General features: G+C 40.2%; 1 protein-coding gene and 1 non-coding gene across 2 annotated transcripts in view; one reads left to right on the top strand and one right to left on the bottom strand.

Moving 5' to 3' along the window:
- The window catches only part of DISC1 (DISC1 scaffold protein), a 420,830-nt gene that overhangs the window by 362,546 nt on the left and 32,217 nt on the right, over positions 1–26,067 (bottom strand). The window contains 1 exon segment of the mRNA XM_004712208.4: positions 2,820–2,967. Within this exon segment, the coding sequence (XP_004712265.3) occupies positions 2,820–2,967 (148 nt within the window).
- On the top strand, positions 3,374–3,479 carry LOC115872422. Its single transcript, XR_004047828.1, has one exon. It is a non-coding gene; the product is annotated as a U6 spliceosomal RNA (small nuclear RNA).

Raw genomic sequence — 26,067 nt, 5'->3', positions numbered from 1 at the left:
CCCTCTCAGCTACACTGCATTGGATCACATCCCACCAGGCATTCTACAACATTGATTTTAGATCTCTTGTTCCCTTGTCCCTGAGTTTATTGGCTTTCCCTCCCTATCCCCCACCTCCTCTTCTCCCATGTCCCCCTGGAATCATTGGTCCCATTATTTTCTCCTCAGGATTGTTTATCCTGCATTTCTTATATAGATAGGCATAGAAATTTATTTAAAAACAGTACAAATATAAATTTTAAAGCCAACTCATATGGTTGTTGTAACCTGCTATCAAATGGTGGTGCTCTGTATGGTGGTGCTATGTCAAATAGAACAAAACACATTGGTTGGTCCTGTGCCATCTAGACTATTATTATGTCTGGGCTCATAGTTGCCGCCACTGCATCAATTCATCTCATGGAGAGTCTTCTTCTTTCTTGTTGTTGCTTCACTTTACCAAGCATGAGGTCCCTTCCCAGGGACTGGTGTTTCTGGATGTTCAAAGTATGTGAGACAAAGTCTCACCATCCTCACTTCTAAGGAGCATCTGTTTGTTCGGGCAGTCCGTGGTACTTTCAACCTTCTTTTAAAAAAAAAAATCTTTGCCTTCGAGTCAATTCTGACTCACAGAGACCGAATAAGATAAGTAGAACTGCCCCTGTGAGTTTCCAACGCTGTAACTCATTACAGAAGTGGAAAGCCTGGTCTTTCTCCCACAGAATGGCTGGTGATTTCAAACTGGTTAGCAGTGCAGCACAAAGCCCCGATATATACCTGGGTTCCTCTACAACACGACCAATTCTACTGAATCCTGCCTTACTCGTTGTCCTGCTTTCACCTGCACACGTGGTCACTGGAAACCCCCTGGTTGAGTCAGGCACACCGTAGTGCGGAAGGTGGTCTCGACAACGCTTCAGAGAGGTTTCTCACTGCATGTTTGCTTGATGTTTGATTTCTTGACGGGGTGTTCCCATAAGCATTGATTGCAGATCCAAGTAAAATAAAGTCTTTGACAACTTCAATCTTTTATCCATGTATTATGATGTCTATTTGTTCGGTTGTAAGGATTTTTGTTTTCTTTCATTGTTATCCATACTGAAAGTTAGCATCTTTGATCTTCGCCCATAAATGTTTCAAGTCCTCTTCAATTTCAGCAGGCAAGGTTGTTAATGAGTCTTCCTCCAATTGTAGTGCCAAATTCTTCAGAAAGTCCAGCTTCTTGGTTATTCACTCACCTACAAATGGAGTAAGTACGATGAAACAATACAACACGGAGGCATAGTGTCCTGATTTTAAACCAACTCTGTATCCCCTGCTCTGTCTGAATGAATGCCCCTTGGTCCATGTGCATGAGCACAATCAAGCATGCTGGAGTTTCTGTTCTTCACAATGTTATTCATGGTTTGTTATGATCCATAGTCATATACTTTGGATAGTCAATAAAGCACAAGAAAGCATCGTTCTGGTTTACTCTGCTTTCATCCAAGCTCCATCTGACTTTAGAAATTATTTCCTTCATTCCGTGTCCTTTTCTGATTCCAGCTTAGAATTCTAGGAGCTCCTTATGTATATACTGATGCATTTTTTAAAATTCTCTTCCGCACAATTTTACTTTTATGTGCTATTAATAATATTGTTAAATAATTAGTGCTTTCTGTTGGGTCCCCAACTCTGGAATAGGCATCAGTGTACTCTGCATGGAGTCTTGGTCTTTGCCCATGCCTGCAGTGTAGCTTGGGCTTTTTCCTTCAATACCATACATTCTTCATCATTCACTACTTCTTGAATTGCTTGAATGTCTTTTACTGTTTTCATACAGTCACTGTGTATTTCTTCAATCTTCTTTTGGTACTTTCTGCATCTTCCAATATTGTTCCCACAGAATTCATCAACACTGCAACTTGAGACTCAATTCTTTCAGCTTGAGAAATGCTGAGCATGTTCTTTCCTTGGGGTTGTCGAATTCTAGGGTTTGTGTATTTCATTAGAGTGCATTACTTTGTCTTCTCGAGAGCTGAAATTTTCTGCTTAACTGTCTTACTTTATCATTTCTTCCATTTGCCTTAGTTCTCTACAATTCAGAGCAAGTTTCAGAGTCTCTTCAGGCATCCACGTTTGTCTTTTCTGTCTTTCCTGTGTTTTCCATGGCCTTTTACTTGCTTCACCTGTGATGTGCTTGATGCCATCCAGCAAATCCTTTAGTCTTCAGTCATTAGTGTTCTGTGTGTTGAATCTGTTCTTCAGATGGTCTCTACATTCAGGTGATGTACACTCGCTTGTCTTTCGATTCTTGTGGCGTTATTCACATTTTCTTTGCCTTCAACCTGAACAGGCATATGGGAAATAGATGGTCTGATCCACACCTGACCCTGAGTCCTCTTGGAAAGCAAAAGGAAAAACAAACAAACAAATACAGCAAAAATTGCTCAGGAACAAAAGGCAGATTTTGAGATATACATGTTTTCACCCCTTAGTCAAAAAGAGATCATGTGCGGCTTAACCTTCCAGGCAGAAGACACAGTAAAGGAGATCAGGCTGCCCTTAACCAGAGGAAGCTGCCTCCCCTTCTCTCCTGAGGAAGCTAAAGCCTCAAGTTGTGGCTGTAGCTTATGGAGGTGCACTCCTGGAAGTGGCTAAGTGTGAATTAACAAACGTGGTCTCTTAAGGGCCCTTGGTCCACACCGGTTTCCTCACCGTGAAGGAACCCCTGGCTTCCTGCAAATGCCACAAGGGGGGTCTTTCTAAGAACAGAGCAGCTAGGACCTCTTCAACTAATCCCGTCTCACGTTGACGAAAGGGGGGCCAGTGAAGGAGCGAGAGACTAGAGGAGAACTCACTGCCGAGCTGCCCCGCACAAGGCGGCCTGCACCTGTGCTCCCATTCGGTCCAGAACCTGGCTGACGGCGGGATGCCTGGAGGGAAGCTGAAACTGCAGGGTGCCGTTCTCCTTCGCCAGCTCCTGGAGACTTTGCTTCAGCTTCTCGGCTGGACATCCAAAAGGTGTGAGGAAGGGGATTGAAAAACAAAACAAAACAAAGCAGTTAGTCATTTCGAGGAAAGAAAGGGGAGTTGTTGCTTAATGGGCATTGGGATTCTGTGTGGAGTGATAAGTTTTAGAGAGAAACAGTGGAGATGTTTGCACAACATAGACAACGCAATCCCAAACCAACCTGGCTGCCATCAAGTCAATGTGGACTCGTAGCCACCCCGAATCAGTTTCCAAGTTGGTTTAAGGGAGTAAAAAACCAGCCTTTCTCCCTCAGACATGCCGGTGGTTTCAAACAGCTTACCATTAGGATTGCAGCCCAACTACTAACCACTACACCATCATGGGTTCCTTTTGGAGAACGTCATTAATGTCATTAAGCCACACAGTTAAAAAAAAGGGCTAGTGCTCACTTCAGCAGCACATATACTAAATCAGAACGATACAGAAAAGACGAGCATGGTCCCTGCATAAGACTGACATGGAAATTCATGAAGAGTTCCATATTTTCTGTACCTCTCCAGGAAGCAGGGCCTGACCAAGCAAGTGTTCTTTCTGCACCCTGATAGCAAGAAGGCCCAGCCACAGCCCAGCCATCTCTCCATGCCCCACCAGCAAGCAGGGTCCCATTGCCTTAAGTGCTCTCCCTGCTCTACACCAGTCACCAAGCCCAGCCCCAGTCCTGCCACCTAAGCGTCCCACCAGCAAGGATCTGGCCCAGTTTAGGTGCTCTTTCCTGCACCGTGCCAGCAACAAGCTCAGCCCCCAGCCCGACGAACTCTCTGTACCCTGCCAGCAAGCAAGTACTGCCGGCCAGACTTGGGTTCACTTTCTACATCAAGCCAGCAACCTAGCTCCTGGCTTAAGAATCCCTCCATGCCCCCAACAAGCAGCAGCAAACACTCTAAATAAATATGGTTGACTAGCTCTGAATAGTAAAAACAAACAAGCAAACTGATCAATCCAAGCACTTAGCAAATGCTGCATTAAAAATAGGTTCTAATTGATAGTATATACGTAATTTATGGCTCCACAAAGCTTTATGTGTAAGACCTGAAGCAACAGAAATGCTAGCCATCATGTCATACCATTTTGAACTGATGTTATGTAAATCAGTAAATGTTATTTTTAATGCCACTGAAGCATGTTTCTTCAAGTTTAACTGAGGATGAGTTCTCAACTGTTGTTTTTTATCACATTGGTAAAAAAAAAGTGCCTGTTACCTGCTACAACAGGGAAACAGAATAAAAGAAAACTATTTTCGATATCTATGAATAAATAAGCATTTACAGAGCAGTAAAACTCTTCATACACAAAGACATCGTGATAAATAGATTCAATTCCTGCCGCCTCATTCTGTCTATGGGTTGGCAGAACCTCATTCTGAGCAAACCAGCCATTGTACAATGCGCAAAGGGGTCTCTGAAGTTAAGAAGCAATCAATGTCTTCATGAGTCATTTTTATTTAGTTTCTACATAATGGCCAAGTAGTGCAATTCATTGAAAGATGACTATTCTAACAACTCACATTACCATGTATGTCATGTACAGATGGCCAGTTTGCAAGTGAGGAGAGTGCAATAAAATCTATTTCAAACGCACCTGCACACAGCTGAGCCAGCCTTTGGCATTTCACAATATTGTCGTTGTTAGGTTCATTATCCTAAAGATCAGCATTCTTTGAGCATTGAAGACTTCGAGTATATCATCATTTTTAAGCATCTCCATGCCCAGCACTGTACATATATTATAGCTGATCTTCAAAACAACTTTCAGCGTAGGAATGTACATGCAGAAATTTCAAGAATTCAAAGAGTTTGTTCAAAGTAACAAAGTCAGAATTTGAACTTTGATCTTTTCAGGTGCCCAAATCAAGGCTTTTTCTATGATCTTTTCCAAGAGGCTCCCCACAGCCAGAATCAGCCCCCCGTCCTACAGAGGACATATCTGTCTATTAATTTGTTTGGCCTCCCTGGCAGACTGTGACGTTCACAGGGCAGGAAATGAGCCCCATTCATACTGGTCTTGACAATATCTAACTCAGGGTCAGGCGCACAACAGAAAATTAACAAATGCTAATTTTTTTTAAAAAGGTAAATGTTTTTGTTTGAATAAGTACTACATACATAGAAACATAACAACATTTTATGGGTTCTTGTTATATACCAAACACATTCTTTTTTTTTTTTTTTTTTTAGGGAAAAGAAAGGCTTTATTTAGACAAACAGATGCTAGTCATTTCTGTGTTTCTGGACATCAACCAAGAGTTGGTTCTGGTTAAAAGTAGCTGTCCTTCCTCTCTTCTCCAAGAACTCCTCCTCCTCCCCTCTGATCTCAAGACTGGGGCCGTGGAAACTGGAAGTTTCCAGAAGCTTCCTTCTTCATGGGCCAGGGCTCCAGGTAGATGAAGCACCTACTAGCCTTGAGCAGATGGCAGTGCACAGAACCTTCTGAGGCTGGAGCTGACCAAACACATTCTTATAAAAGCATTCAACCATTAATCCTCACAATGACCCTACCAGACAAAGGAGACATCATTAGTTCTACTTTACAAATGAAATTACTGACGTTTTGCAGATTTAAGAAATTTGTCTAGGTTAGTCATACAGGTATGTCAGCTCAGAAAGAAAATCAAGTCTGACTGCCTTAAAAGAACCTGCATTCTTTGCCACAATGTTTTATGAGGAAAACTGCATTCTGTACTGCCAGTCATAGCCTAAAAGATGAAGGTAAATGCACGGTAGCCTATCAACTTATTTTCCACTTTACCTGCCTCCTTCTCAAAGAAGGCACATGCAACAAAGTATTTGGTAGCCAAGACAAACAAATAAACAAGATAATTCTAACAATGGAAACCACTTCACATCCAACTCTAGGGGGACAGCAAGGTAAATTATAGCACAACTACTAATAGAATGATATGCAGCAAGTCGAATGACAATTATGAAAACAATGAGGAAAATAGTACAAGAAAAAAGTAGGTTATAAATCATACACATACATAATTAAAAGTATATTTTTTAAACTGAGAGGAGCTAAGAATACTGATCAGTGAGTATGATTATGACTGGGTTGTTGTTTTTCTGTTCCTTGACTTCAAATTTATATGTAAGATACCACATATCTGATAAGGGTCTAATATCCAAAACAAATATAAAATTTTCACAACTTAACAACTGCAAAAAAGAAGGACAAATAACCCAATCAAATAATGGGCAAAGAACTGGAATAGACATTTCACCAAAGAGGAGATTCAAACAGCCAACAGACACTTAAAAAAATGATTAACACCTTTAACCATCAGGGAGCTACAAATCAGAAGTACAATGAGATATCACTTCACTCCCACAAGATATATATGATAAAATTGTCATTTTAAAAAGAATGATAGAGGCACAGGATGTGTGGAGATCAGAATTCTTATCCATTGCTGGTAAGGCAAAATGTATAGCTGTTGTGGAACAGCAGAATGGTAACTCATCAAAAAACTAAAACCAGAATGATAATTGGCCCAGCAATCCCACTCCTAAGAATATCTTCAAAAGACTTAAAAGTAGACTTAACCAGAGACCTGTCACCAACATTCATTGCAGCACTGTTCACAATAGCCAATAGGTGGAAGCAACCTCAATGTTCACCAATGGATAAGTGCATACATGAAATGAGATACACACACACAAAGACCTGATGGCGCTGCAGTTAAGTAGTTGGCAGCTAACTAGGAGATCTGCTGTTCAAACCCAACAGCCACTCCATGAGAAAAGATCTAAGTCTGCTTTTTGTAAAGATGAAAGTTTTGGAAACCTGATGGGCAATTCGATTCTATGCTATAGGGTCACCAAGAGTAGGAACAAACTCACTAGAATGGGTTTTGTTTGGGTATGTGATTGGGTTGTTTGTTTGGGGAGGAAGGTATATTTTAAAGTTGGTCTAGTTTTTATTATGTTCTGCTTTCTTTTCAATTGAGGTTTTTCGCAGTTTAATTTTGTTACCATTTTGGATTTGTTATGTATGCTTTTCTTTATATGAAATCCAGGATAGGTAAGTCTGGAGTCATGGTCCCTGGAGAGTACCGCAGGGGAAGTTTCAGACAAACAGCTAAGATGAGCACAAGAAGGAAGAAAATGTTAGCACATTGATTGTAGTGATGATTGTACAACTCTTAAGATGCTTGAACTATCAATTGCATGATTTGTGAATTATATGTCAATAAATTTTTTTAATCAAATAAATTAAGCAAAAAAAAATACAAATAATCCAATTAAAAAGTGGGCAAAGGGAAGCACATGGTTCATCAAGGATCATATCAAATGACCAAAAATAAGAAGAAATCCTCACTATTGCTAGCTATTCTAGAGTTGCAAATCAAAAAATACTTACAGCCATGTTGGGGGAAAAAAAACAACAGAAAATAACAAATAGTGGAGAACCTGCAGCTGGATTAAAACCTTCATGAACTGCAGGTGGGACTGTAAATATGCACAATGAATGGGTGCAGATTCGTGGGGCACTTCCTCTAGCAACTGGGAATAGAAAGTCCATGCAATCCAACAATCTCTCTGTTGAGCATATATCCGACGGAAGTAAGACTCATCGCACAAATAATCACATACACATCTATGTTCAGAGCAGCAGTGTTCACAACAGCAAGAACAAACACAGAAATTACCTAACTGTCCATTCGCAGAATGGAAACAGAATCTCTGACACATACACACTATGGAATACTCCGCATAACTGAAAAGTGAAACTATGAACCACCTCATGACATAGAACTGGGGAAGATCATGCCAAATATTTATCGAATTGGAGTTTTATTTCAGATCATCAACACTGTAGTCAACATTTTAAACTGCTAATGTTGGCTACAATGTTGATGATCTGAAATAAAACTCTAATACAATAAATATTTCGGAAAAAATTAAAAACTTTCAAGTGGCCATCAGGGTAAACAATTGTTCTCTAATCACCTGGCGCAGCAGAAATGAGTTAGTTTATTGTGCCAATCTGGCCAATAAGCACATGTGGGGTTAATTGAAGGGCAGAGAGATAAATGGCTCGGTGAGCCTCGCCTTTCTAGTTCTCGGGTCTCTTGTTTTGTGATGGTCGGACCAGGGTGCAGCTGCCTTAGCCAGTTCCCTGCTTCAGCTTGCAAGGCTCAGTTCCTGCAAGACATCCCTGAGGAGAAGCCACATGGACCTAGCCTGATGCAGCCCTGGGTGGTGGAGCAGCCATGTGGAGACCCCTGCCAGCGCTGAGATGCTTACACATTCACTGATTCAGCTTTCCTCTTAGTGTCGGAATCATCGCGTGTGTTTTGTGAGAGGGAGGAGGACTTTGTGGATTGGTGTTGGACATATGGGTTAATGTTGAACTTGTGGGCTTGGGCAGCCCTGGATTGGGATGTTCTCTTGATGTGCACTTGACCTTTACATAAAACTCTCTCTTATACATGAGTTTCTGTGGATTTGTTTTTCTAAAGTACCCAGACTGATACAAAAAAGAAAAGGAGAGGCAGGAACCAGAGGATTAACTAAAAGGCGGAACCAATGATCTCCTTTAACATCTGCCTCCTTTGCCATAAAACCAGAAGAGCTAGCTGGTGCCTGGTTATCATGACTTAATGTTTTGATAAAAGATTCTATAGAAGAGCTTTTAACAAAAGGAGAAAATGTGAAACAAACCAAATATGAAAGATGAAACTATGAAAGAATCAAAATTCTCAGACAAGGAACTCTTTACATTTTAAACCACACGATTCTCTGAACTCATCTTTAAATCAATGTGGTGGTGGTTGTTTGGGTGGAGGGTGCTGCCAGGGTTATGCTGATTCAGAGTGGACCCATGCTCTCTTGCCTGTAACATTCCTAGGTGAAGATCAGCAGGTCTTCCTCTTACAGCGCTGCTGGGTGGTTTGAACTGCCAACCTGTAGGTTAGCAGGCAAGTACTTAATGGTGAAAACACCAGGACTCCCTAAGTCAAACAACAAGACAGCTTAAGAAAAATGGGCTGTGTGCCTTTGAACATTGCATCTCTTAGTAATTATCTTTATGGGATCAAATTGACAACAGCAACCTGAAAGGTTAGATTAGTTTAGAGGCCATCCGTGTATCTAACTGGTGGTGGGATAATTGGGAAAGGACAGTGAGAATGATTCCACAACTTGAACAATGCAATCAATGTAACTGAAATGTGCATGTGTACATCTGTGCAAATATGAAGGGCTGAACTGGTATGTCGTTTACTGCACTGTTTTAAATCATCTAAAAAATGAGAAATACATTATCTATTTTAAATAGCCTACAGATTACTTATGCTACTCTTTTATTTCTGTATAAAAAGGAAAATTTGGTTTCCTCAAATTCTTAATGCTGAACTGCTTCGGGTAAGCTCCATTTTCCTGGGTCAGAGATCTTTTCAGTGAGCACAAAAAAGGATTTAGAGGATTGCTATATTTTAAGCTTGGCTATGTGTGGAAAGAAGGCTGAAAAATTAATCTTAGTTGTGATCAAAAAAGAAAAACAAGGAGAGATTTTACAACGTGGGAAGGTAAGCAATAACTCGACTGTGATACCTGCCACTCGGCACTTAGACTGTTGTTATTTGTTTTGAAATATTTCAGTGGAATATTTTCTTTCAAGCACAAAATAAAGTGTGAGTAATTAAATAGCAAAAGTCATGAAGCTGCCAGGCATACTCACTCTTTGGTGTGCCATATGACCAGCAAGCTCTGTAGATGTATGCACGTGTGTGTATGCACATGTGTGTATGTACATGTGTGTATGCACATGTGTATGTGTGTTTGAATGGGAGACACATGCATGTAGGCATTCACTGTCAGTTCACCAGCAAAATAATTTTTATAAATTTAAAGTAATTAAACATACACAAACATACAAAATTTCTCTGGATCATGGGACTCCAAAGGGAATGGGCTGATTGGGGGTCACTACAAATACTCTGCCCCAACTCTTTCACCAAATGTCAATTACCAAATAATCCAGGCAAATAACTGAAGAATGAAATTTTGGGTTACTATTCATAAAACCATCATATTTCAGAACTACAGAGGAGATTACACTTCTGTTGGTGGATAAACAGGACTGGGCAACCTGCCAATGGGAAAAATACCTATCACTATTTATATATAACCCAAGGAGAGACTATGAGGGGGTAAGCCCCTAAAACCAGAATTTTTTCATAGCTAACTATTCAAATTTTTTTACAAGATAACCTTATCACTTTCAAAGCACTCTCCATTACACTTAATACATTTGTCAAATCTGCAATTTGACTCTTGGAAACATTTTTCAAACTCATCTGTTTAGATAGCTGACAGCACCTCCCTCATTTTTTTGTCATCACTTCTTCTACAACATCAAATCATTGTCCTTTCATGTCCTTCTTCACTCTTGGAAACAAAATAAGTCACACAGAGCGAGGTCAGATGAGTAAAGAGTGTGCGGCAATAAAGGCATGCTGCTTTTTGCGAAAAACGGGCACACAAAAATTGCTACATGAGCAGGTGCATTGTTGTGGTGGCAAAACCAGTACCCCGTCTGCCACATATCAGGCCTTTGTTGTCACACACTGTATGCAATCTTTTCAGAACCTCTAAATAGAAAGCTTGATTAACAGTCTGACCTGGTGGAAAGAACACCAAATACACTATCACCTACACATCAGAAAAAAAGCCAAATGAGCATCATTGTGCTCTTTGATTTCACTGGACAAGCTTTTGGGGGACAAGGTGATGATGGCATCTTCCACTGGCTTGATTGATGTTTGCTTTCAGGGTCGTAAGAATAGCACCGTGTCTCATCACCAGTAATGACTCTGGGGAAAAAGCCTGGGTCGCTTCAAAGCACAGCATGCTTCCACTCAACGCTCTTTTTCCTGGGCAGACGGAACCTGAGGCACAGATTTCACAGGAACCCTTCCCATTCCCAAATCTTCCTTAGAAATTGAGCTCCAACATAGTCCAGACAACTTCCCCCATCTCTTCAATGGTCCATCATCAGTGTTCGAGCACAAGTGCACAAATTTTGTCAACATTTTCACCATTCAGGAAGTTGACAGCCATCCAGAACAAGGTTTGTCATCAATCAACATTTCACCTTTTTTGAAATGAGATCACTCATATGCTTGAATTTTCCCATAGTGCTGTCCTTATAAGTTGTGTTCAACATCACAAAGGTTTCTGCAGTATTTTTCCCCAAGCAGGAAACAAAATTTCACAGCCACTGTTCTCTGAAATAAGTCATCACAAAAAAATGAGGTTTGAGTGAAACTGCTTTTATGAAAAAATGCACTGTGACCAGAGAGAACCTTCCTAGGTCATGCCACTGGGTGCGCTAACTCAGAGCGAGTTGCTCGATGCTCACTTAGTGAAAAAAAAAAAAAGCTTGTTATGAAAGCTCTGCCCAGTGAAGCTTTTTATTTTCTGGTTTGGGGTGCATACCCCCTCATACATCTGGTATTATGTTCCTAATTGAACATTTTTCACCTACTTTCCATCCAGTCCCTGGTGACTGTGATAGGTAGGTTTATTGTGCCAACTTGGCCAATAGGAACGTGTGAGCTACACTACCCATGGGACACCTAACCTGTGGATTGTGTCACTAGAGCTTAAGGTTCCTTCGAGATCTGCATTGCCACACTGCTGATGTATACATTGCTTGAGCTTGAGACTGTCGGATCCTGTTGTCTGGCTGTTAATGACCTGCCCTGCTGTTTTCTGCCTGTGGCTGGATTGACTGCATTGCTCTACGGACTCAACTGTCTGCTCTCTTGACCTTGGACCCAGCAACCCTCATGAGTTGAAGGATTTCCAATATATTAACTGTTCCACAGAAGTGGGTTGAACTGAGCCCTCTGTACTTCTGTGTGGACTAGCTAGCTGTTACTTGTGTATATGTATATATATATACATATATATATACACACATATGTACATATATACATATACATATACATATAATCATAAGTGTCCTGGTTTTGTTTCTCTACAGAACCCTGTCAAACAGTGACCCGGGCCGAATGTTATAGACACTGGGACGTTAGACTCTGTCCTTTTGCGTTGCACTATGTCCTTCATAGGCTACATCAAAAGGGCCAAAAATAAACCTCACCAAGTGAACTAGGGTTTACCTTACATTCAACTGTAGTACATTAAGTAACTGACATACTCCCTTGTATTTAAGGCTGAAACACTCTAGTGTGAGAAGAAATAGACAACAGATGTTCCAAGGTTATGGAATTGGTGGTCGTTGAACTTTGGTTTGGATTTCTTACTTTGAAGGTGCCCAATGAATGGTAGCCTGGGAAAACCATACACTTACTATTTTAATTCTCTCTTTGCTTTTTTATTACATATGTTAACCTAGCAGGTATCATTCTGCCTTTGTGTACTAGTGTTATTAAAATTTTTATCTATGCCTAACCCTCATTGTTCATGCAAATAGTGTCCAGACACTTAAGAATTTAATCTACACAAGTCAACAACTCACGTACTGCAGACTGAAAAACCACACTGTCCATGTATAATTTCCTTCTCACAATAATGTTTTAAACTCTATACCACTGGCAAAATTACTAATAGTATCAATAAAAGTACCTTATGCCCCATGGAGATGATTTATAATGTTCCCTATTATAAAATGATAGTGATGCCTTTAAAGTGAACCAGAAACATAGATAAACCATAGATATATGAATGGATTGGGACTTGCACTGAATGCAAGTCCATATTATATGTATAATGTATTAGTCTAGGTACTTTGGAGAAACAAATCCACAGCAACTCACGTATAAGAGAGAGTTTTATGCAAAGAAAACGTGTATCATGAAAACATCCCAACCCAATGCTGCCCAAGCCCACAAGTCCAACATTAACTCATACCCAACACCAGTCCACAAGTCCTTCACCTCACAAAACAGAGGCAATAATGCCGACTGCAGGAGGAAAGCTGAGTCAGTGAACGAACAAGCATCTCAGCACTAGCAGGGGTCTCCACAAGGCTGCTCCAGCACCCAGGGCTGCATCGAGATAGATCCATGTGGCTTCTCCTTGGGGATGTCTTGTAGGAAATCCATCTTGCAAGCTGAAGCAGGGAACTGCTAAGGCAGCTGCACCTGATGCAACCATCACAAAAAATGGTAGCCCTAGCTACCATTGACTTCTTATGATAGGGCCCTACTTTTGTAATGCTCACCCTCATGAACTGAAGAGATGGGTGCTATAGTAAAGTGTGGTGAAGAAACCAGATGGTGCCCAGCTGCTAGAAAGAATGGTATTGAGAGTCTTAAAGGTTTGTCTTCTAACAAGCAGCTAAGTTAGGTGTCAACTAAGTCCACATGGAAGCATGCCAATCTGTATGATCCAAGGATAATAGATAATAAAATCCAAAGCCATAATAGGGAATGATATCAGAGTTTAAATTCTGAACACCTGGTTTTCAGAAGGCTATGGATGACAGTCAAAGCCCAAAACCTATTTGCAGAGACCTCAAATAGATTGAGCCTCCAGTGAAGGCACTCTGGTCATCATACAGGCATGTGAATAGCCTTGCTATATGAGACAGAGAATGTAAAGTTCACTACTGATGATGTAGTTAACTTAAAATGTAACACCTTATAATCTGGTCTCCCTTTGACCCATTTTAAAATTGTTGCAGTTTTTAATATGTTCTGCTTTCTTTTCAATTGAAATTTTTTTTATTATATCTAGCCATTGTTGATGTTTCTGTTCATTTTTGGTTTGTGTTTTTTATGATTTTCAGTATATGAAATCCAGGAGAGGTTAATATATAGAGAAATTAATTGAATTAAATAATCATCTGGGAGCATGGCAGGGGAGTTGGGGAAAATGGGGAGCTAACAGCAATGAGCACAAGAAGAAAATGTTCTGAATTTTTTTGTGGTGCTGATTGCACAACTCTTCCTAATATGATTGAACAATTATATGATATTTGAATTATATGACAATAAAACTATTAAAATGTGCAAAGAAAAATGGAAGAAAACACTCAGCATTTCTCATGTTGAAAGAAATGAAAGGAAAATTCAAGTCTTGAGTTTTAATATCGAAAGATTCTATGGGGACAATATCTACTGATTCAAGAAACATAACGGGAAGATGGAAGAGTCCTTATAACAAAAAGAATTGATTACTGTTTATCCATATCAGGAGACCAACTATTTCAAGAGGTCAACTATTTCAGACGATCAAGAGCCAAAGCACCACCGTGAAAAACAAAGCTCTGGTAAATTATATAACACCATTTGAGATGTATCCAAAAGATGACACAATATAGGAAACATTCATTTATCTATGAAAAGAATTTAGAAGAGAGTTATAAGGCCAACTAACTAGAAGATATCCATATTTGTGCCCTTTCCAAAGAAAGATGATCCAATAGAAGGCAGAAATTATCGAAAAATATCATTAATATCACACACAAGTAAAGTTTTACTAAACATTATTCAAAAATTGTCACAGTAGTGCATTAACAGGTAATGGTGAGAAACTTGAGGCAAATTCATACAAGGATCTAGAATGTGAGTTATTATTGCTGATGCCAGTTGAATATTGTTTGAAAACAGATAATGCCAGAAAAATATTTACCGATCTTTTGGATTAAAAGGTGTTGACATTCAACCCTGTTGATCATAACAAATTATGGATAACATTGCAAAGAATATAAATTATAGAACACTTAATTGCCTATGCAGACTGACACAGTCAATCATTTGAACATAACAAGAAGATACTGAATGGTTTAAAAGCAGGGAAGGCTTACATCAGGGCCACATGCTTTCTATTGTGTGCTGAACAGTCTGATCAACTACACCACATGAAAAGGAATTTAGCATCAGAATTGAAGAAACATTCATTTACAGCCTGTGATATGCATTTGATACAACCTTCCATGCTGAAAAGGAAGAAGATTTGAAGCATTTACTGATAAAGATCAAAGACTACAGTGTTCAGTACAGATTGTACCTCAACTTAAAGAAAACAGAAATCCTCATAGCGGGAATAGCAAGCAATCTCGTGATAAATGGATAAAATGTCAAAGATGACAGATTGCACTTTATTTGGAACCAGAATCAATACCTATTGGAGCAGGTCAAGAAATCAAACAAGCTAATGGCAATATAAAAAGCAAGAGTAAAAATATAAATATTGGGAAAAAATAGATTTTAAGGCAAAATTCATGAAAAGGACAACTGAGCAAGATGTCATAAACATAATAAAGAACTTTGCTCTCAAGGAGAGACCCTCAGAATACATCAATCGCACTCTTATAGATTTAAAGAGACAGATGGAAAATTCTACAATAGTCGGATATTTCAACATACCACTCTTGAGGGAAAACAGATCCACTTGAAAGCAAACCAAGCAAGCAGAGAAATTAAAAGAATAATTATTTAAAACAGATATTATACTCCATACCCAACAATGACATGTGAAATCTCAGGCATGTAATAATACATCTCAAAATCTTGGCTAATGATTCTTGAGACAATTATACATTTACAATAACTTTGTAAACTGGAACTAAAGTGATTCTTTTTGGACTTTCTTGTTCATTGAACCCTTTATCTTTCTACATATTCATTAAAAGGTTTTGGATCATTTAATAGATGGATGTACATTTAAGGCGTGGAAACATACGATTAACCCTGAGGTTATTCTTAGAAATCCTGACATTGAAAGAATTCAACTGTGCATTGATTATTTCACTCTACTGGGTTTGGGGTATACTCAGTTTTTACTATTTAATTAGACATGGCAGTAATTTAGTTTCTATAGAATATAGTTTTCATGCTTTGCTGGTATTTTACAAAAAATACCTGGACATGTCTGCTTATCAGTGCTCAGAAACTACATGCTCTTTTGCCCTTTTAATGGTATTGTAACCTGCAATCTTTTGGGATTTAATTGATTTTGTAGAACATTTTGTAACATATCTATCTTTAATGACATTCAGAATACTAAAGTTGCTCTAGTGAGCAACCAATACTATCATTATTTTCACAAACACTTAAATCACATCAACCAGATTCTTTTCTGGAATGAAGAAACGTCAGACACTGGTATGATGCTTAGAGCTGAGAGGATTGTCCTGAATTAGTTTCCAGCCAAAAACATGGCAACATGAGCTGCTGACATTCTCTGAATGGCATAAAAGGGACCTAGATACAATGGCATCATCCAAACAAATTAAGGAGATTAAACAAATTAGTTCCACTACCCTGAGTTATTCAAATTATGATGAAATCCAATCAAAAGGAATGAAACATACTAAAATATTCATTCCTTGGAACAAAGCAGACGTAAGATGTTTTCCTCCCGCTAAAGCATTACAATACAAATAAAGCAGCGACCTTCCATTCCAAGGGGTGTTCATAGGGGAGAACAAAACACAAAACAGCAGTCAGTGATAGAAATGACTAATCAAGCTGTTGGCATGCTGTGAACCCGCACAGAAACGACCTAAAGGAGTGTCTCTATAAAGAGTAAGGAGAAGAGAAAGGGTATAGAAGATTCTGCATGACAATCTTTAGAAGTACTTTACAAAAGTATTCAGATACGCATGCAAATTTTAGAAATAAAACCGTTGATAGGAACGTTTTCCCAGATTAGAAATGTCATAGTTAATTGAGTGCCTGTACAACAACTTGGATCCTTTCTAGAACCAATTACTTCAGTCACATGTGACCAGACTGTCATGAGGCCCACTAATGGGCAGTCATGGAGACCCCCAAGGGCTCAGCATGTCTCTGAGAACCAAGCCAAACAAGTCCAGTTGTACTCAGTGCTTGGCTGTAGTAAAGTCAAATAGACACAAGCTTTCTCTGCTTGCTCCTGGCTCACGCATGCTCCTGCACACAGACATGTGAGCTGCACAGGTAACCTTTAGCTTCACAGGCTATCAGTGGTTCTGCACCATGTTCAGGTTGCAGAGCGCCTGGAAGTCATAAAGTTGACTAAAATCTATCGTGGTAAGTTGAAATATCAAAATGTATCATGCAAATTAGCACCAGTATCAGTAGCCTAAAATAGGAATCCGTCATTTGTATGCAACATGAAATCTCAGTGAAGATTACCAGAGCCCGTGTAAAGAAACAAAACAAGCGATAAAACATTATCAAGGGTATCTGCATTTTTGCTAATATTCATTTAATACCAGCGCTTTCTTTCATTTTCTGTCTACCTCATCAGAAGGTAGCAATCATGCTACCTGCTGCACCAGAATGTGGTGTCTAAGGAAAAATTGTAATACTACTGACTACCAAGTATTGCCTGCATTATTACCTAGGGAGCCTGGTAATGCAGTGGTTAAGCCCTTGGAAGGTTAGCAAACGTGACACTCTGCTTCCTTAACGAGTTTAGTCTTGGGAGCTGTGGGGCAGCTCTGTTCTCTCCTTTGAGCCAGAGGTAAAATTGATTCAAGAGCAATGAATTAGGTTTGGCTACTTCTAGGTGTAGTTTATTAAGCATGAAAGACCTCGCTTAATTAGCAGCCCTCAAGAGGGGCATACCAAATTCTCTTAGACAAGGGTAAAATCTCACTGCTTGTCCTTATGTCTCATAGACTAAGACAAAAGGTACATGTGATGTTTCTAAAGAGATGATGCATTCAACCCATTTCTCTGTTCTTGGTGTTTTAAAACAAGCTCCCAACTTAGGAAAGTGCCATGACATGGAAAAACTTGGGATCATATCATGGTTCAGCTGCTCTCAGAATTATTGTTGCCTAAATGTGAGCACAATGGCTTAAGCATTGGGCTGCTAACCACAAGATTGGTAGGTCAAACTCACTGAATTCCCTGCAGGAAAAAGATGATGCGGCATGCTCCTATAAACATTCATCTCAGAACTCATAGAAAGCCATTTGACTCTGTCCTATCAGGTCACTGTTGAAAAAGAATGTGGCATCAGGATCGGAGGGAGATTTATTAATAACTTGTAGTATACAGATGATTCAACCTTGCTTGCTAAAAGTGAGGATGACTTGCGGATGAAGATCAAGGACTGCAGCCTTCAATATGGACCACAACTCAATATCATTAGACCAAAACCCTCACACTGGACCAATAGATAACATCATGATAAATGGAGAAAAGATTGGGCTTGTTAAGGATTTTGTCTTGCTTGGATCCACAATGCTCATGGACACTGCAGTCAAGAAATCAAAGATGAATTGCATTGGATAAACCTGCTGTCCAAGACCTCTTTAATTTAGAGTATTCAAAAGCAAGCATGTTACTTTGAGGGCTAAGGTGTGCCTAACCCAAGCCATGGTATTCCCCATTGCTCATATGCATGTGAAAGTTGGACATTGAATAAGTAAGACCAAAGAATCAATGCAGCTGAATTGTGGTGCTGGAGAAGAAGTTTAAAAGTACCATGGATTGCTACAAGGGCAAACTGGTCTTTCTTGGAACAAGTATGGCCAGAGTGCTCCTTACAGGCAAGGATGGTGAGACTTGGGACATGTCAGGAGAGACCAGTCCCTGGAGAAAGATATCATGTTTGGTAAAGTGGAGGAGCTTCAGAAAGGAGGGAGGTCCTCAAGGAGATGCACTGACAACATGGCTGCAACAACAGGCTCCAGCATAGAAACACGTGAGGATGGCACAGGACCCGGCAGTGTTCTGTTCTGCTCTACACAAGGTCACTATGGGTCAGAACAGACTCTATGACATCTCACAACAACGCAGGATCACGATGAGCCAGAATCAACTTAATTACAGTGGATGGGTGAAGCATGTTGGCTTAGGCAGGGTTGACTAGAGAAACAAATCTAGAGACCCTCATGTATGTGTAGACAGAGCTTTAGATCAAGAAGCTTTATATATATATCAGGAAAACATCCCAGCCCAGTCTAACTCAAGTTCATAACCCCGATACTAGTCCGTCAGTCCCTCTTCAGACTCACTCAGTCATAAGCAATGATGCAAAATGCACGAATATCACAGGTTGGTAGGTGGAGAATTGTGTGGCCCTGGCAGCAACCAAGGTCAGCCAGGTGAAGGCAGACAATGAGGGAGGTTCCCAGGGTCCACCTTAGGAGAAGGTCACACCCACAAGGAGGCCCCATCAGACTGTGACCTGATTGACAGCTTGAATACCACCCCTACACTTCTATAGATCTTCAAGTTGACATGAATTTATGGAAGTAGAACACATGTTCTGGTAGATAGGACCACGCTGTAAGAACTGGCAGCTGCTATGTCTACTGCTGTAATTTTTTGAAGATACTGTCTATATTGTGCAAGAACAGGAGGCTTCTTGCCTACTCATTAGGGACCCAAAAGAAAACATTTTACACCTACCAAAGAAGATGAGTTTCCCCATGGGCTAAGTGATGTAACAGAGATGGAAGGGCAGAGACACCGTGAGTTTGAGAGTGAGACTGAGCATGTGCAGTTCAGCCGCTTCTTCCTCCTCTCTGGTTGGAAGTCTGGCACTCAGTCAGCCTGGTTTCTCCAGGGCCTCAGTTTTTTAAGGGGAGGTTCAAACAAACAAAGTTTTAAATGAATCTTGCAGTTGCTTAGCACTGACTTGACTGGGTGGATCATTCTGTGGTAGTCAGATGATTTTATATCAACTAGACACTCCTGGCTAGGGGTGGAATCAAATCTATCAATCAGGTCACAGCCTGATGCTGTCCACTTGAAGGCATGGCCTTCTCAAAGGGAGGACCCTCTATCCCCTTTGTCTTCCTGCTACTGACCTTGATAGCTGCCAGCGTCCTACCATATTACCACTGACCTTGGATCCACATGACTCTGCACCCACAAGGCTGGTGATCTTCCTGTATTCTGTATTGTTGTATGTAGCTACGTGAGTCTGGAGAGGGATTTATGGATTAGTATCAGACTTTTGGACTTGAGTTGAACTGGGCTAGGATGCTTTTTTGATATATAATTACTTCTTGATACAATGTTCTTTCTTATACATATATGAGTGTCACTGAATGTAATTCTCTAGTCAACCCAGCCTAGCACACATTCTAAGTCTGGAGTTTGGTATTAGCAGACCTGTTGTTGCTGCGCACCTAAGCCGCATTCTACTATTCTGCCCTCCTCAGCAATGTGACTGATATTTCTCTAACTGCTTCACCATTATGGTATCTTCCAGTTTGTTCATAACATTGGCATGGGAAAGCAAAGTTTTATTTTGCAACTAAACCAATTATTAAGCTATTGTCTCTCTGCTCTAAAACTGTCGCTTTATCTTATGCTTTGGAGGGCTGAAGCTGGGCCTCTGCAAAGCAAACACATTTCTAACTTTGTAATCGACTTTTGCTAGGCTCTGCCCATAGACACCACTACAGAGGCTGCAAAGCTGGAGGAGAAAGTCGATCCCTATCCCTTCCTGTCTGTTTCTTGACCTTAGCTTTCTATTCCTCTCAGCGACTCCCTAACAAAGGTAGGCCATAGCATTTCATTCTAGGTGCAAAAACTGGATGCCATTTTTTCATTTTCCCAGCAATCACAGAACTTGTCTCCTCCCCTCAATTATGGACCCCAACCCCACAGTGTCCCTTGAATTGCTTGGACAGTGTCAACATCATTTTTCTCTAATTGAGCAATTCTCAACCTGTGGGTCACAACCCCTTTGGGAGTTGAACAACCCTTTCACAGGGGTTGCCCAATTCATAACAGTAGCAAAATTATAGCTATGAAGTAGCAACAAAGATAATTTTATGGTTGGGGTCACCACAACATGAGGAACTGTATTAAAGGGTTGCAGCATTAGAAAGGTTGAGAATCACTGCTCAAATAGGAAAATACTACCTTTATCCTATTATCTGGCCTGTCGACTAACAATATGAGAAGTATTAGAGAGTCTTGGATTCTCATTGACGATAGCCTGTCCACCAAGCCTGATCACTGGGTACTTCATTCATGGTTGGTATAAAACTTGTGTCTGGGGGAGGAGGGGCGCATGCCCATTTCTTCACCATTGCAATACTTTCTGCAGGTATGCAGCAAGATCAGTGGCAACATGGGCAGAGGACCTCAAGACAAAGCAGGGCATTAAAGATTTTGGTCACTACATATGGAAATAAGTGGTGCGTGCCCCTTAAGTAAGAGGAAATATTTCCTTTAATAAAGAGGGCAACAAAGACCACGGATGAGCATGGGCCAGATTCTGTACACATAACCAATCCTATCCATCCTGCCATAGGCATGCTGTAGGGAAAAGAAATAGAATAAAAACATCAAGATACCAAAGGACTCTTCTTTCATTGATACTGTCATTTTACACTGCTGCTATCCCCTAGCTTAAGGATTTTCAGGAAAGTGCCTTAAAATTGAAGGATGTCTGCTACAAGTATAAACTGCAGTGTCATTTAGACTAAACGTTTGGAAAATTCTACAGGTCACAGGGCCACTTAAATATCAACTTCTAACATGATTAGAATTCTTCAGAAAGAAAGCAGAATAGAAGAGTCACGAAAGAGGAAAAGATGCTCCAGGAGCCCTGCGTCTGCCTGGTGAATGCGAGTCTTTAGTCTCCCAGTGGCCCAGGCTGGTAGGCAGAGCCTGTAGGCATTTGGGGCAATGGCACATGATACAGAACTACCCTTCTCTACAGAAGTGTCCGAGCTGAGCATTAAACCCCATCTGAGGAACCAGAGTAGCCTTCAGTGGTAACATGAGCTCAACATTTCTTTTTTTAAAATAGGCAAGAACAAATGCAACATCAGAGTAATTTTTTTAATCTATGAGTCAGAAAAAAGAATCGCTACAAAATCATAAATATCTTTACTAAACAAAAGTATCAAAATATGAAGCTATTGTTTCTTGACATAGCCTTCATCTAAGTCTATGCAGGTCTAAAAGCAGCATTTCCATCTCTTTAATCCCTCCTTAGAGAATCTGATGCTTTTTAATTTATACCATTATCAAGCTAATAGTTTCAGCATTCTCAAGGGACTTATATTTTGTTCTTTTCTACTGTTATTTAAGCTTGGGAAACAAAATGAACTCTGAAGCACAGCTATCAGGGATGCAGCTGGATAATGAAATGAATTAGAGAACCAAAAAGGAGTAAGCCGCTTGGCATATCTTAAGCTGAAAGAACTAACATAAAACTCAAACCTTGAGTTTGCAATATTGAAAGATTCAATTGAGTAAATACCGAACAGTGCAGGCAGCATCATAAGCAAATGGAAAAAATACACAAGATCACTGTACCAAAACAGAAGTAGTTAACATTCGACCATTTCAAGAGGTAGAATGTGATGAAGAACCAATGGCTCTAAAAGAAGAAGTTCAGTCTGCACTAAAGGCATGAACCAAAACAAAGCTCCAGGGACTGATGGAACACTGACTTAAATGTTTCAACAGCTGAAGAAGCTGTGGGCGCACTCACTCACGCATGCCAAAAACTTGGAAGAGAGCTACAAGGCCAACGGGCTGGAAGAGGTCCATATTTGCACCCATTCCAAGAAAGGTGACCCGACACCTCAAATTACAGAATATCATTAAGATCACGTGCAAATAAAAATTTGCTGAAGCTCTTCCAACAAAAGTTGCAGCAGTCCAGTGACAGGGAGCTAGCTGCCAGAGGGTCAGGCCAGATTCAGAAGAGGACAGAGAACAACAGATAGCACTGTTAATGTCAGATGGATCTTAGCTTAAAGCAGAGAATACCAGAAATATTTTTACTTGCATTAGACTAGGGGGGCCTATGTTAGTCTGGGTACTTTGGAGAAAGAAATCCACAGAAACTCGTGTATAAGAGAGAGTTTTATATAAAGGTTAAGTAAACATCAAGAAAATACTCCAACCCAGTGCTGTCCAAGCCCACAAGTCCAACATTAACCTCTTAACCCATATGTCTGACACCAATCCAGAGTCCTCCTCCATCTCACAAAATAGACGCAATGATGCCGACTGCAGGAGGAAAGCCAAGTCAGTGAACGTGTAATCGTCTCAGCGCTGGCAGGGGTCTCCACACGGGTGCTCCAGCACCCAGGGCTGCATTGGGGTAGGTCCCTGTGGCTTCTCCTCAAGGATGTCTTGCAGGAAGTGAGCCTTTTAAGCTGAAGCAGGAAACTACTAAGGCAGCTGCACCCTGGTCTGACCATCACAAAACAAGAGATCTGAGAACTAGAAAGGCGAGGCCCTTCCATTAATCCCACCTGTGTTTATCGGCCAGGTTGGCACAATAAACTAACTAACCCAGGACCATAAAAGACTATGAACAGCCTTGAGAAAAATGGGAATTTCAGAACAGTTAATTGTGCTCATGTGGAGCCCATACATGGATCAAGAGGTAGTTGTGCAAACAGAACAAGAGAATGGTTTAACATCAGGAAAGGTATGTGTCACGGGTGTATTTTCTCAGCATACTGGACTATATGTAGAAAAACGTGGCATCAGAATTGTCGGAAAGCTTATTAACAACTGTGATGTGCAGTTAACACAACCTTGCTTGATGAATGTGAGGAGGACTTGAAACACTTGCCAATGAATATTGAGGATTGCAGCCTTCAGTACGGATTACAACCCAATGTAAAGAAAGCAAGAAGTCTCTCAACTGGACCAGTAGGTACCGTCACGATAAATGGAGGAAAAGTTGAAGTTTTCAAGAATTTTGTCATTCTTTGATCCATAATTAATTTTCCGAGAAGCAGGAGTCAAGTTATCAGGCAACACATTGCATTTGGGTGAATTGGCTTCACCATACACCCCTTTCAAGTGTTTAATAACAATAATGATACTTTGAGGACCTGAGGCGTGGCATTTTCAATCACCTCATATGCATGTAAAGTTGGACATCGGATAAGGAAAACAGAAGAAAAAGCAATGCACTTAAATTATGGTACAGGTGAAGATATTAAAAGTACCATAAACTACCAAAAGAACAAACCAATTTGTCTTGGAAGTAGAACAGAATGCTCTTTAGAGGAAAGGATGGTGAGACTTCATCGCTCATCCCGTTGATATTTTTATCCTGGAAAGAGATACCGTGCTTGGTAAAGCAGAGGGCCGGTGAAAAGGAGGCATATCTGGTCAAGATAGACTGAGCCAGCGACTGCCACAATGGGTTCAAATATGGGCACTGTTGGTTCTTTTATATATAGGTCTCTCTGAGTCACAACTGACTTGATCACACCTGACAACAACACAGGGTTTATGGGTAAGGTTCCCATCTAAATTCCACAGGCCAGCCCATGCTTCCCTTGAAGAATGAGCAGTTGTGTTGTTGGGAAGGGGAAAAATTCCTCAGGGCAGCTTTCCTGGACTTTTCCCTCCCTAAGAGAGTCTTCAAATTTCTTCAATTACACCTTTGTAGTTATCCTGTGTCCTTATACTAAAACTATCAAGATCACTTTGGGGGCATCCCCAAACACAGTCCTCTGAAAAGATCTCATCTCTGATTTGAATTAACTGGCCGAGCAGAGTCTCTTGGAAATCACCTGCTTTGATTCGACTCAGGCCCCCTAACAAGACATAAGCAAGTGTACTTACTGAGTGAACTGGTCGTCAGTCATCCACCAAGTGCAAAGACATGTTTGAACATGTTTTGTTTGTAATAGACCCTTGTGTGTCTAACCTAGGACCCTAGTAGTAATCTTTTTTTACTTATCCTTTTATATAGGGTCATGGTGGATTTCTGACTGTGGGTTATAATCCAAAACTGTGATGATACTATCCTAGAGAATTAATGTCCAGGCATCAGAGTTGAGTACTACAAGTTGAGCACTTGACGTTGCTCAGGTATCAGAATAGCCTTCTCCCACACCCACTCCCAAACAGTAGGAGGAAGAAAGAAATGAGAAGTGCAACATCAGGTCTGGCCCTTCCTCACTATAGGAGTTTCTGCCAAGGGAGGAGAGACGAAGGAACGCCAGACTTTGAAATTAAAACTGACAAGTGGCCAAGGGCTAATTGATGAACAAAAGTCACCAATGGAAGCCATTTGAAAGATGCAAATTCTACAAAGATGCGATCTCACTTCAAATCAGCATGGATAGGGAAGTTAAAAAAATGAAAAGACACAGGAAAGGCTGGAACGTTCACACAATGCTGTATGGTGCTTCCTCAAGGAACTGGGAGTAGAAATATCTTCTGACTCAAAGAAATAACAGACAGATGCACACCCATATTCATTCAGCACTGTTCACAATAGTGAATATGGAAGATGGAGACCCAAATACCCATCAGTATCTGAGTCAGTAAGCTTTGGTACATGTACACAGTAGAATACTGTACAATGCTATGGAATAATAAGGAAACCAAAAACACCTGGTTTAAATTACATGGGTAGAAATGGAGGACAATACACTGAGTGAAGTTAATCAATCATAAAGGTCAAGTATGAGACCATGGTTATAAAAGAAAGAGATATCAAAATAAAAGTTTTCATACAAAAAAAAACCACTTTCAGAACTAACAGAGGTTGGAGGGAAAGGAAAGGAAAGGGAAGCAATAGGGCAGAGTGTGTGTGCTACTGTATATACTCGTGGATAAGCTGGGTTTTTCAGCACGTTTTTTATGCAGTTTTTGTGTCAAATTAAGTGCCTCAGCTGATATTCAGGTCAGCTTATACTCGAGTATATATGGTCATTTAAGTGAAGGGGAAAATAATATTCTGCAAGACAAAGAAGAGGTGGGAATGTGAGAGGATAAGACAAGCTATTGAGAGGTTTGTTAAATTGTTGAATAAAAAAATGATGATCTAAAATATAACCCCCCTCCCACCTACTTCACAATATAAAATGTGTTTTTTAAGTCATCAGTTCAAAGTAAGGTATACACAAGAATGAGATATAAATTTTTTTTTAAAAAGTCTTCTGGACAGACGATCAGAGAAGCATTTTTAAAAATAAAACATTCAATAAGAAATTTCACTTTTAATGTAAAGATGAGACTATGCAAAACAAATGACTTTTATTGATACTGAACTAAAAAAATGAGTTCGACAGAAAGAATAGCTCCACTTCCATTGCAGATTACCTCATAATAACATTTCTGAGGAAAATGGCATTTCTACATTATGATACAGAACTAAGTTTGTAGGGAATATTCTGCCTGCAATTAGTACATGCTGCCTCCAAGCAAA

Source organism: Echinops telfairi, unplaced genomic scaffold (assembly GCF_000313985.2).
Source record: "Echinops telfairi isolate 266 unplaced genomic scaffold, ASM31398v2 ScPeMD7_7424;HRSCAF=8462, whole genome shotgun sequence".
Classification (NCBI taxonomy): domain Eukaryota; kingdom Metazoa; phylum Chordata; class Mammalia; order Afrosoricida; family Tenrecidae; genus Echinops; species Echinops telfairi.
This window is presented reverse-complemented; position numbering and strand designations above follow the sequence as displayed.